Below are 13770 nucleotides of genomic sequence, written 5' to 3'. Positions count from 1 at the left end.
TTGAATAATTAGAGAACAAGAAAAAGTTTCAAACCATCCAGTTCTTTTCTGGAACATATATAGTTGATTAAACATCACAATGGAAAACAAATGTTCTTTAGGTTTTGTGTCGACAGTTGTGTCAGAAGAAAATTAGAGGCAGTGAAGAGCTTGATTTAATAGATATGTCAAGCCTGAATCGCACTGATATTGAATTATTGAAGCTAAAAAGCACCTGTGAAAATATTGAGTGTGTTTGCTCTTCTCACAAAAGGCTCTATTTAGGATTATTTGAATACAGACAAAGAATTTGCTCTGACCCTTTTAAGAAACACAGTAAAAGGACTGCTAAGTAATCTTTGAAACCTAATTCTTTTACCATGGCAAGGAAATATAAAACCCTTGGACTTATCCCAGGTACCAAGCTGTGCATAACGTGCTGTAAGGACAAAATACTAACGAGAATTCTTTACAGACAAACAGAAAAACTGGTAGAAGCCGACCTTCGGGAAGATCAGTTTGGATTCCGTAGAAATATGGGAACACGTGAAGCAATACTGACCCTACGACTTAGATTAAGAAAAGGCGAACCTACGTTTCTAGCATTTGTAGACTTGGCGAAAGCTTTTGACAATGTTGACTGGAATAGTCTTTTTCAAATCTGAAGGTGGCAGGGGTTAAATATAGGGAGCGAAAGGCTATTTACAATTTGCACACAAACCAGATGGCAGTTATAAGAGTGGAGGGGCATGAAAGGGAAACAGTGGTGGGAAAGGGAGTGAGACAGGGTTGTAGCCTCTCCCCGATATTATTCAATCTGTATATATAGCAAGCAGTAAAGGAAACAAAAGAAAAATTCGGAGTAGGTATTAAAATCCATGGAGAAGAAATAAAAACTTTGAGGTTCGCCGATGACATTGTAATTCTGTCAGAGACAGCAAAGGACTTGGAAGAGCAGTTGAATGGAATGGACAGTGTCTTGAAAGGAGGATATAAGATGAACATCAACAAAAGCAAAATGAGGATCATGGAATGTAGTCGAGTTAAGTCGGGTGATGCTGAGGGACTTAGATTAGGAAATGAGACACTTAAAGTAGTAAAGGAGTTTTGCTGTTTGGGGAGCAAAATAACTGATGATGGTCGAATTAGAGATATAAAATGTAGACTGGCAATGGCAAGGAATGCGTTTCTGAAGAAGAGAAATTTGTTAACATCGAGTATAGATTTAAGTGTCAGGAAGCCGTTTCTCAAAGTATTTGTATGGAGTGTAGCCATGTATGGAAGTGAAACATGGGCGATAAATAGTTTGGACAAGAAGAGAATAGAAGCTTTCGAAATGTGGTGCTACAGAAGAATGCTGAAGATTAGATGAGTAGATCACATAACTAATGAGGAAGTATTGAATAGGATTGGGGAGAAGAGGAGTTTGTGGCACAACTTGACTAGAAGAAGGGACCAGTTGGTAGGACATGTTCGGAGCCATCAAGGGATCACCAGTTTAGTACTGGAGGGCAGCGTGGAGGGTAAAAATTGTAGACGGAGACCAAGAGATGAATACACTAAGCAGATTCAGAAGGATGTAGATTGCAGTACGTACTGGGAGATGATGAAGCTTGCACAGGATAAAGTAGGGTGGAGAGCTGCATCTAACCAGTCTCAGGACTGAAGACAACAACAACATTTTATCTTCTATGGGAGATAATCTTCCAGGGGTGGATGGATGTGAAGATAAAGAATATACACCAGATCCATCTACAGCTATTCAGAAACTTAATTAAAGTTGTGACTTACTTGAAATTTCACCATTTAAGGTTACTAAGAGAGCACCAGGCAGGTGTCTGGAATACATTCGATCCAAGCCTCATCGCTTAGCAACATGTTCCATTGAAAAATGTGTCTGAAGAAATTGGCAGTGCTGAATGTACAGACTGTAATATTTTAATGCAAAAACTTAAAGAGAAATTCAGCAGAAGTTCTATTAAAGAAAAACTACAAATACTAACCTTAGCACCAGCTTCATCGGGGGGATTTTCCAATATATTTTTTTAACGCTACATGCTAAAGAAATTGAGGGTATTGCTAAAAGAGATGGTATTTTGTCAAAAGGGAGTTATAAAGTGGGAAACAGAATAGGTGAGGATGTGGAAAAACATATACATCTAAATCTACATTTACATTTATACTCCACAAACCACCCAACGGTGTGTGGCGGAGGGCACTTTACGTGCCACTGTCAATACCTCCCTTTTCTGTTCCAGTCGCGTATGGTTCGCGGGAAGAACAACTGTCTGAAAGCCTCTGTGCATGCTCGAATGTGTCTAATTTTACATTCGTGATTTCCTCGCGAGGTATAAGTAAGGGGAAGAAATATATTCGATACCTCATCCAGAAACGCACCCTCTCGAAACCTGGCGAGCAAGCTACACCGCGATGCAGAGCGCCTCTCTTGCAGAGTCTGCCACTTGAGTTTGCTAAACATCTCCGTAACACTATCACAGTTACCAAATAATCCTGTGACGAAACGCGCCACTCTTCTTTGGATCTTCTCTATCTCCTCTGTCAACCCGATCTGGTACGGAGCCCACACTGATGAGCAATACTCAAGTATAGGTCGCACGAGTGTTTTGTAAGCCACCTCCTTTGTTGATGGACTACATTTTCTAAGGACTCTCCCAATGAATCTCAACCTGGTACCCGCCTTACCAACAATTAATTTTATATGATCATTCCACTTCGAATCATTCTGCACGCATACTCCCAGATATTTTACAGAAGTAACTGCTACCAGTGTTTGTTCCGCTATCATATAATCATACAATAAAGGACCCTTCTTTCTATGTATTTGCAATACATTACATTTGTCTATGTTAAGGGTCAGTTGCACTCCCTGCACCAAGTGCTTAACCGCTGTAGATCTTCCTGCATTTCGCTACAATTTTCTGATGCTGCAACTTCTCTGTATACTACAGCGTCATCCGCGAAAAGCCGCATGGAACTTCCGACACTATCTACTAGGTCATTTATATATATTGTGAAAAGCAATGGTCCCATAACACTCCCCTGTGGCACGCCAGAGGTTACTTTAATGTCTGTAGACGTCTCTCCATTGGTAACAACATGCTGTGTTCTGTTTGCTAAAAACTCTTCAATCCAGCCACACAGCTGGTCTGATATTCCGTAGGCTCTTACTTTGTTCATCAGGCGACAGTGCGGAAGCGTATCTAACGCCTTCCGGAAGTCAAGGAAAATAGCATCTATCTGGGAGCCTGTATCTAATATTTTATGGCTCTCACTAACAAATAAAGCGAGTTGGGTCTCACACGATCGCTGTTTCCGGAATCCATGTTGATTCCTACAGAGTACATTCTGGGTTTCCAAAAACAACATGATACGCGAGCAAAAAACATGTTCTAAAATTCTACAGCAGATCAACGTCAGAGATATACGTCTATAGTTTTGCGCACCTGCTTGACGACCCTTCTTGAAGACTGGGACTACCAGTGCTCTTTTCCAATCATTTGGAACCGTCCGTTCCTCTAGAGACTTGCGGTACACGGCTGTTAGAAGGGGGGCAAGTTCTTTCGCATACTCTGTGTAGAATCGAATTGGCATCCCGTCAGGTCCAGTGAACATTCCTCTGTTGAGTGATTCCAGTTGCTTTTGTATTCCTTTGACACTTATTTCAATATCAGCCATTTTTTCGTTTGTGCGAGGATTTAGATAAGGAACTGCAGTGCGGTATTCCTCTGTGAAATGGCTTTGGAAAAAGGTGTTTAGTATTTCAGCTTTACGCGTGTCATCCTCTGTTTCAATGCCATCATCATCCCGAAGTGTCTGGATATGCTGTTTCGAGCCACTTACTGATTTAACGTAAGACCAGAACTTCCTAGGATTTTCTGTCAAGCCGGTACGTAGAATTTTACTTTCAAATTCACTGAACACCTCATACATAGCCCTCCTTACGCTAACTTTGACATCGTTTAGCTTCTGTTTGTCCGAGAGGTTTTGGCTGCGTTTAAACTCTGAGTGAAGCTCTCTTTGCTTTCGCAGTAGTTTCCTAACTTTGTTGTTGAACCACGGTGGGTTTTTCCCGTCCCTCACAGTTTGGCACATACCTGTCTAAAATGCATTTTACGATTGCCTTGAACTTTTTCCATAAACACTCAACATTGTCAGTGTCGGAACAGAAATTTTCGTTTTGATCTGTTAGGTAGTCTGAAATCTGCCTTCTATTACTCTTGCTAAACAGATAAACCTTCCTCCCTTTTTTTATATTCCTATTAACTTCCATGTCCAAAATTATTTCCATGAAGATAATGTGAGTCGCATTACTGCTAATAAGAGAGACTGTCTGTCCCTTCAGAAAAGGCCAAAAGAGTGTTTAAGACAAAAAGACTAATTTTACATAATCTGAAAGATGTATACTTAGCTTTCAGATAAAAAACCCTGAAGATAAAATTGGTTTTACTAAATTTTGCAAACTTAGACCAAAAGCCCTGTGGTTCCGATTCTTTTAGCTTGTTTTGATAACTTCTCTTTTATGCTTTAGATGGTGACTGGAATTTCTGTGAAGGTTTCTATCTGGGTGAGAGGGTTTTCAGCGCTCTTAAGTTCCACCGGGTTCTCTAAGTATCTGTACAGCCATAATTAAATTTGATCTCCTTTCTCTTTTTCCACAGTGAATTCTATATTTAAAAAATTTAGAAATTCTCAATGTTCTTTTTCTCCACGAGGCTATACCCTGTGTGTCCAAGAAGTACCATGTTCTTGGCATATAAATAATGCTAACATCTTTAACAACAGCTGTCATTCTACCAGTCAGTTGTGAGCAGACAGTGTTACGTAGTGGACATGGAACTGTTATGTGCTGACACTGTTGTGGTGCAAATCACAATGAGATGTCATCCCCAAATCAAGGGCGACGTACCGAAGGCCTTCGCCTGGAACCACAGCAATATAGGCACAGTTTACACATTGCCCTGTTCTGGCTCTGCAGGAGACACTGTCTTGGCATACAGAAACAGCAACAGTACAGCAAGCATGAAGTGTCAACCAAACCAAGTTGTACAGGGTCCAAAATAGGCCGGTCTGTTTTTAAGTGGAGCTCCAGCCAGCATATGGAAATGTGTAACACTAGCTTCATCACAAGGTGTGTCAGCCTTGATACCGGTGACTTGTACATCCCGGACCACAAGCAGAAGTACTACTCTGCCTCTGCGAATAACTTACCATCCACGCATCTAGCAGATATCACTCCATCGGGCTCGTATTTAGGACGGTGCCAGGCCACACTCTGGCAGCTAAGTCTGCTGAGCCACTACAAGTAATTCCGAAGCAGAGCAATTACCAGAATCTACAAAACATGCTTCCAGCAGGAGCCCTATGTGGAGGATACTGCACCGCAGTCACCAAGAGCAGGCAGCTATCATCCAGGGAACGTCTGACTTGGCCTATGGTGAACTCAGCCATCACTATACTACCAACAGAACTTAAACTTTGTCATATTTGCTGCCTAGCATCCAGGGGTAACCGATCATTATCCCTATTGTAAACTGGTTCAGAGACTCCCAACATTGTGATTCCTTTTGTGGCACTTATAATCGTTGAAGCATTTTCATGGACAGAGACTATATAATCTTCATAAAACACTAATTTGTGTTTAAGTCCAGCCAGTACACTAAGTCAAGGCCGAATAAGTTTGTTTGCATTTTCATGTGGAGTTAAAACGAATACTAACTGACTAAAATCTGATGCAATCTGTTACTAACTGTGTGCTAGCATGTGACACTTCAAGGTATTCAAGACATTTTCCAGAAAGTTTCGAAGAAGAGAAAAGCGTATGCAAAGTTTGTCCTGCACACTTTGACAACCCATTCAAAACAATGACAAAGACTTGACTGAAATTAAAAATGCACACAATTCCTTTCTGGAAAAATCATCACAAGTGACGAGACTGTGTAATCAACATAAACCTACAACAAAACGGAGAACAGGTCTCTGATGGTTTGCCATGTCTGAAGGAGGTGTGAATGCGATGTGTGAATTCAACAACATCCCAAATGACTTTTCCGATAGCTCTACACGATTGTATCAACATTCTGTGTTGTACTGAAGTGCGAAGAGACTATGTAGAACACCTGAAGCATTAAAACCACCAATTCAAACTTTCGCCTATTTCTTAGTAATTTACACTGAAATCTTTTTGGATTCATGGTATATAATGAAAGTATCATCAATGTACTGAAACGAAAATAAGGATTGCTTCTCCACCCTTCCAAGTGCTGCTTCTTCAAATTTTTCCGTACAAATATTCGCTACAACTGCAATGAGTGGGTTCTCTATAGCCGCATCATCAGTTTGCTCATAGAATTTGTTCTCCCCTTGCAAGTATGTTGATGTGAGAATGTTTAACGAGATTCGCCATATCCTTTGTGAAAATACTTTCGAACTGTGATGTGACCTCATCAGGCATAGCAATAGTAAACAGTGATACAATACTGAAGCTGCCCACATCACTTGAATTCAATAAAACACACACGGATCAACCAGGATATTTCTTAGGACCAAACCACCTAGTAGTAACTTAATGAAAGATGAGGTGAAAGCTCTCCGAGATTTAAATTCTGATAAAGACTTTCTAATTCTTCGAGCATATACAGGGAATGCTACAGAGATAATGAAGAAAGGCAACTACTCAGTAAAAGTCTGGATGTACTAGAACCAGGAAGATACAGAGGGCTTAAGTAACATCCCATAACTCCTGTTCTTAGGGTAACGAATAATCACCTAAAAGCCTCTTTGATTTCTCCAACTGTCAAGAAGAGTTTCATCAAATCAGAAGCATTGCCACCAATATTTTTTGGTTTATCAAAAATTCATGAACCTGCATTCCATTACGACCTAATGTTAGAGTTTATCGACTGACTGGCCTATGGAACTGTCAACATTTGGCCACTCTCATACAGCCATTTAGGAATAAAAACAATCTTAAACATTATGGTCATTTTATTGTAAAATGAAAATCCTTTAGGTTTAGGAGTAGATAAACCTGCCTTAAAAAATACAAGAGCATTTGTCATCTGAGCTACAAGTATATAGTGACAGTAACAGATTGTGCACTGGGACCAAATTCATTTTCTCGTTCCTATGCTTTCATTAAAATTCAACCATTACTATGGCATGATGTACAGAGAGGCCACAGAAATTCAGAAGCTCAAAAACAACTTCAATAGGAAAGGGAGGGGATTGACAGACCAGCTGTTGGTGCTAGTGTTAAATAAAGCAAATTAGCATCAACTCTTCTCTTCTATAATCTCCATAAAACATGCTGGGGTGGCTCCATAATCTGATAACATTATATATGACCCGCTGCATGGACATAATAAACAGTTTGGCTTACTGAGCTTTAACTATTTCCAGAATCCTAACAGCCTCTGATTACTTTCAGAAACCTGACAGCCCTGATTATGTCTCCAACATTTGAAGATTACATGCCAGGCAAACACTTATACCTTGGAGCACTGACTGATCTCCACGTAACAGAAATTCACTACATGCAAATACCAGATGTGTAAGTGTGCACTGTATGGGCAAATAACAAGAAACATACCTCAAACACAAGTGTTGCATCTGGTGGAATCTTTGGTGGGCTTCCTGATTTTCCATAGGCGTATTCAGACTTGCATGTCAGAACAGCTACTTCTCCTTTCTTCATAGTTGCAACACCAATGTCCCATGCTTGTATGACAGTTCCTGTAAGTATATTTTTTATGAGTTGCTTTTTGTTGTGCGACTTACAACCAACTTATCATGCAATAATAAATATTAGTGAATGACAACTCTTCTTTTTTATGTTCATGACTTGTTATAGTGTTTCAGAAAATACAATGAGATTAGTCTTAACTTAAAAATAAAAGACTTAACTTTACATTCTGAAATTACTAGCAAAAGAAAAATCAACAGTATGGGAGGAAAAAGTATACGAGGTTTGTGAGAAAAGTAATGAGACAGATTTTTTATCTAATAAAGCTTTTATTTTTTTCAAACAATGATACTGTCTTCTTCAAAGTAGTTCCCTTCGGCAGCTACACATCAGCAGATTAATTGTTCCAGTCCTGGTAGCAGAACTGAATGGTTTCAACTGGTAGGACCTTTAACATGTAGGTCACATTCCTCTGAATGCTCTCCAGAGTCTAAAAGTGAGGTACTTTTAAGACATTTTTCGTGAATAGAAGGGTCTTGGAACAACAGGAGTGAGGTCAATAATCCTGTGATGGAAGTGGCCATGTGACATGGGGTGCTACAGTGCGGCATCCACTTGTCTGTAATGTCTGGTCTCATTGATTCACTCTTTTCCTGAACTTCTGAAGGATATCTTTGCAGAAGATTTGGTTGACAGTTTGTCCTGGAATTACAAATTCTTTATGCATGATACCCTCTGCTGTCAAAAAAGCAAATCAGCACTGTTTTGCTCTTCGATTTCTTTATTCAAACTTTTTCTGACGAGGAGATGTCTCTGTAAGCCACTCCTCACTTCGCTGCTTTGTTTAAGGATCATCCACAAAAATACAGGATTCCTAACTTGTGATCACACAACAAACGTTTGTTGTCAGTGGCAATCCCCTCAAAAAGACCAACACACAAATTTCTTCGACTGCCCTTCTGCTCAGCAGTTTTAAGGTTTTTTTTGGCTTCATTTTGGCATAAACCTTTTGCATGTGCAAATCTTCAGTCAAAATTTGATGTTCGGTGAGGGTGTTTAACATGTCACCCATCATCCTTACTGTTAAATGTGGATATGATCTCACAAGAGCAGGCACACATTCGACATTTTCATTGGTTTCTGAAGTTGGGAGGTCTCCCAGAGCAAACTTCATCTTCAATGTCTCTTGGCCTTCCAAAAAATGATTTGCGCCAGCAAAAAAACTTGTGCTCTTGATAAATAATGTACCCCATATGCCCATTTCAACTTTTTGAAGAAGTTCGCACTCACGGATTCCACAAGTTTAACACAAAATTTGATAACGATGCTCTAAATACTGCTGGTCTATTTTCATAACACACAACAAAAACTTAACTTCACTGATGGCTCTCAAAAGTCACATGACAGCTGTGTGGAGCTGAAACTCTGACTGAACAACTAAGTAGAAGCCCAGCATTGCCAGATCACTCACAGTGTTGTCAGTATCATTACTTTTCTCACACACCTCGTATACCTGACAATTAGGTTAAACAATAACAAATTGAGCTCCATGAATTGTTTCAGGTAGTGAGTAGTCTACAGTGAGCAGCGAAAAGATATAAATACCACGGTCTTACATATAACCTTCTCTTAACACCATTTTTCCTACCCGACCACCTCATAAGACAATTTCCTAACAAACCACTATTTTGAATGGGAAGGCAATCAGCTTACCTCTGAACTTTAACTTTCAAATTTGTGACTGCTATGACACTATAACTATCTGGACAGTTGTGAGAACTTACCATGACAGCTCTTTCCTAAAGTGACAGCATTTACTCTACAATTAAATGAAGTAGGTAGAAAGCACACTGTTATAGTATTATTCAGCTACCAGTTTACTTTAGAAACATACAAAAATGAATAGCTATAGTGTTGCTCTGTTTTCTAAACAATCACTGGGGATCTTGAGAGTGCAAAACACACAATTACTAAAATTCCTGTTTACATTAGGATACAGCTAATGGTTCTGATGGTTGTGCAAAGTATCTATATAATAGTGAACAGACAGCTTTACAGCCTAAATGTTTAATTCTCTGGCAACCAACAGTGATTCCTCACCTACACCTACAACATCACCACTACCAGTACCACCACCACCACCACCCACTTCACATATACTGCAGAATAAATGTCATCAACCCACCTTCCAAGAAGGTACATATACGGAAAAAAAATTTATATGATGTGCCTTGAAGACTCTCCACAAATATGGTCTGAATGAAATAATAGGATACATTTTTGAAGACTGCCTTCTTTCTACATTCCCACATTTTCTCTTAAAACATTCACAAAGCATCAGTAAACACATTATACTAGTAACCCCATCCACCCACACCCTACTCCCAGCTCAATAAAAAATCAAACTCCTTTCTATATGAGTAGTTTTAAATGTTTCATACTTTACAAATGAGTTAATTTGTTCAATATTTGACAACCATGCAAAACACTCAATGCATTGGTTTTATTAGCTTAGGATTACTCACCCACAGACTAATGAGAGAGTTTAGGAAAGGTTCAAAATTATATTTGAAAATGAGAGCACTTTCCGACTTCCAATTCCAGCAGTTTTTTTAAACAATGGAGTAGTACAGTCTGGGTAATTTGTGCAGCATGAGCTGCATTATCTCAAGATAAATATGTATTTTCAAACTTTTAACACCTGTTGTACCATGTTAGATGTGTAACACTAGATTATACCTTTTAATGAGTACATTACTACATTTTAAATTGGCCAATAACTGTATAAAATATTGGAAATCCAATTTCAGTTGCCCTGGAAGCTGTTATATAGGCAATCTGCAATGGGGATTGTGAACCATTTCAGTAATTTGGTAATATAGGTAGAACTTCTACACTCTTTTTAATTGTGGTGCAATAGTACCAAGTAGCCAACAGCAGCACAGTTTTAAATGCACTTGCACCTGGAAAAAGCATGAACCTACAAAGCTAAATATCTGTTGCACTACATGTTTTCATGTAATTTCGTACAAATCTGATTCATGTACATATTGACTGGCACAGCCCGAATATGTTATAGCGAAATGTTCAATAGGAATGGAAAATGGTATGGCTTGTGATACAAATATCTGCGAGGACCATTTGCATGTCTAATGAACAATGTTTTTGTTCTGATTTCTGTATGTATTATGCAATGTGTGCAACTACGAGTTTCATGCTACTTCGCATTGAAAATAGCTTAATTCTGACTGCAAAGAAAGACAGATAACATGTTTATAATGTGAATCTTAAAAGTTAAACATGTTTATACACTGGCGTAATATTTCTAGTTTAATAGATCGCACCGTACAAAGAAGCACATGTATTTAATAGCATGTTACTGCATCTAAGCACGGCACTTTCTATGTGCACATATTGTAATTTGAAAACCATTGTATACACCCCTTGGCTTTGGAACTATGGATCCCGTATGTTGATAATTAATACTATAAGTGACCGAACTATGGAGAATAACAATTATTCCACTCGTGAGAAAAACCTCCAACAATTGAATGACAGATCCGAATAGGTCATCATCGCTCAGTTCACCCTATAATAATACTATAATTACAACTGTAGCAAGAGACTGTCCACTGAAAAACAGTGCCACAGGTAACCCAAAAGGTCACACCTACGATTTATCATGCCTTATTAATTAGTGTAAAATTCGCATGATAACGGTGATATACTTCTACAAAATGCATAATGATTATAATGTCCGGCATCTGGTATCATGACCCGACAAGTTCGAAAGGCCACCAGAACCTACAAGACAGCCGCTAGACAGCACTCCTCATATTTGTGAGCACTGCTGTCACCACCTCAGTGCTAGGAGCGGGCCAAGCCCCATAAACCAGCCTATCGGCACCAGTGGCTACACTATAAAGCTAGCAGCAGAAGGGCTATCCCATATCTCGTCTGGAGGACTTCCTCACAAACCTTGTCAGCAGTGCATATTTTTCCAAGAGACCTTGCCAATGTTTATTTACAGATGCCACGGGATGAAGAATCGCAACACGTTATCATCAGAACAGCATTAGGCGTGTAGAAATACAAATGTTTGACCTTTGGAATCTCTTCTGCTCTGGCAATTTTGTAGAGTTACTTGGAACAGTTAACCACGTCCATTCCCACTGGTACCAGCTACTTAGATGAATTAGTAGTTAAGGGTGTTACGCATCAAGACCACCTGCACAACCTCTGCACCCACTTTACTATGTTGCATGATGAAGGGCTCAGGTGCTGCCTACACAAATACCAATTTTTTCAGGAGCCAGTGGTATACCTTGGACACTTGCTCACCATAGACGGGATTCAGCCCAATGATCGCAATATTTTGGCTGCTGACTCCCATATCTCCAAAACCTTCACTAGTTTGCAGATTTTTTTCCTTTCTTTTTTTTTGGGTGGTGGGGGGGAGGGGGGAGGGGGGGGGTAGGGGGTTGTAAAACAAATTATTAATCTAAGTTCCTCCAACATGCAGCACACATTATGCACCAACTCAACCAGCTGTGGAAGAAGAGCATTCAGTTCCGTTGGTTGGCTGCCTGTGAGCATTCTCACATTCTTTTAGGGACTCTGAGGCAGTGCCAGGGCTCCTTCACGGGACCACGCCTGTGTGCTACAGGCCATTCTTCTTCCACACCTCCTTTAGGTGGCACCCGTGCACCAACAGTGCATGTTAGCAAAATGTAGGGAACACCCACTTCAATAGGGAACAAGAGACACTTCTCTAGCCTATCGAGAAAAGCAAAATTGTCGTTTCTCCCCTCCCACTCAATAAATAATCCTAAGTGCGAGATGGCAGACGCTGCTAGCACTTCCCCTGCTGTTAAGCGCAGTAAGACTGCAACACACGAGGCGCGAGGATCGACTGCATCCGCTGAAACTCGCGCCCTACCCACTACCGCAGGCAAGGGAGCAGCTGGCGACGCTCGACGGCTGGCGCAAAAGCAGCCCGAGTCGCGCCGGCTAATCACCGAACTATTCGAGGCGGACGTCCCACCCACCATAGCAGCAACACTTAACATAATCTTACACTCCCCTGTCACTGGACAATCATGTACAATTGCCCCACTGACACCGCAGCCTCAAGAGATCGAGGCAGCGGCGGCGGATGTGGACACAGAAAACCACTACACAGAGCCCTGGCAGGTGGAAGGCCCAAAACGCAGACCCAGAAAAACACCAACACAAACAAGCGAGCAACCAAACTCGCTAGGAAACCGAAAGGCGCTGTTGCCTGCACCTACTAGCTCATCTCCGGCTAGCAACAACATTAACAAGAAACAGAACGCGAACACAGCTGTGGCGAACAACAACAAAGCACACAAAGCCACAGCGGTGCCCACATGACAAGACTGGTTTCCCCCCAGTCGTTATACAAAACTATGGGAACCTTAGTGCCCTTAACACTGCATTCGCGGAAAGGCACATAAACAGTACACTACATGCAAAGTACTCGGGGGATAGGGCCTCACTGTACGCTGCCACAGACAACGAATATAAAGATCTTCTGACCTTTCTCACAGATCGGAAGATCGAACACTACACGTACAGAACACTGGACATGAGAACCCAGAAGTACGTTATCAAGGGAGTGGATCCCAGTACCCCCAATGAGACAGTACAGGCGGCACTTTGTTATCTGGGATTCGACTGTAAAAGTGCCTCCCGGATGACAGAGTTCCGCACACACGCACTGCTACCACACTACATGGTTGAGTTAGTCGACACGGCTGATTCCCACACCATCCTGCAGATAAAGAGCTTTCTGCAGATGGGCGTACGTGTACAACTTTACAAACCACTCAACGTCCCCCAACAATGTAACAACTGCCAGTGGTTCAGCCACTCTGCCCTCCGCTGCGGCCTGGCAACTCGTTGGCAGTCACAGATCCAACACCTGCATACAAACACAGCCAAACCAGTGACGCTGTGCCAACTGCGGTGGGCCCCATGCGGCAAACTTCAGACAGTTCAGTGCATACAAACAGGTGCTGAAGTGTAAACAAGACAAGAGCAGAGTACAGTACGACATACCACGCCCA

General features: G+C 40.9%; 1 protein-coding gene across 4 annotated transcripts in view; it reads right to left on the bottom strand.

The window, feature by feature from the left end:
* LOC126281338 (peptidyl-prolyl cis-trans isomerase FKBP4-like) overlaps window positions 1-13770 on the bottom strand; it is a 126066-nt gene that overhangs the window by 100997 nt on the left and 11299 nt on the right. For all 4 annotated transcript variants that reach the window (XM_049980223.1, XM_049980222.1, XM_049980220.1 and 1 more), the window contains exon 3: window positions 7589-7731. In XM_049980223.1, coding sequence (XP_049836180.1) covers window positions 7589-7731 — 143 coding nt within the window. The remainder of the gene's footprint in view (window positions 1-7588; window positions 7732-13770) is intronic.

The sequence above is a fragment of the Schistocerca gregaria genome, chromosome 7 (genome assembly GCF_023897955.1).
Source record: "Schistocerca gregaria isolate iqSchGreg1 chromosome 7, iqSchGreg1.2, whole genome shotgun sequence".
Taxonomy (NCBI): domain Eukaryota; kingdom Metazoa; phylum Arthropoda; class Insecta; order Orthoptera; family Acrididae; genus Schistocerca; species Schistocerca gregaria.
Note: the sequence above shows the minus strand (reverse complement) of the source record. Positions and strands in the feature narration are given on the sequence as shown.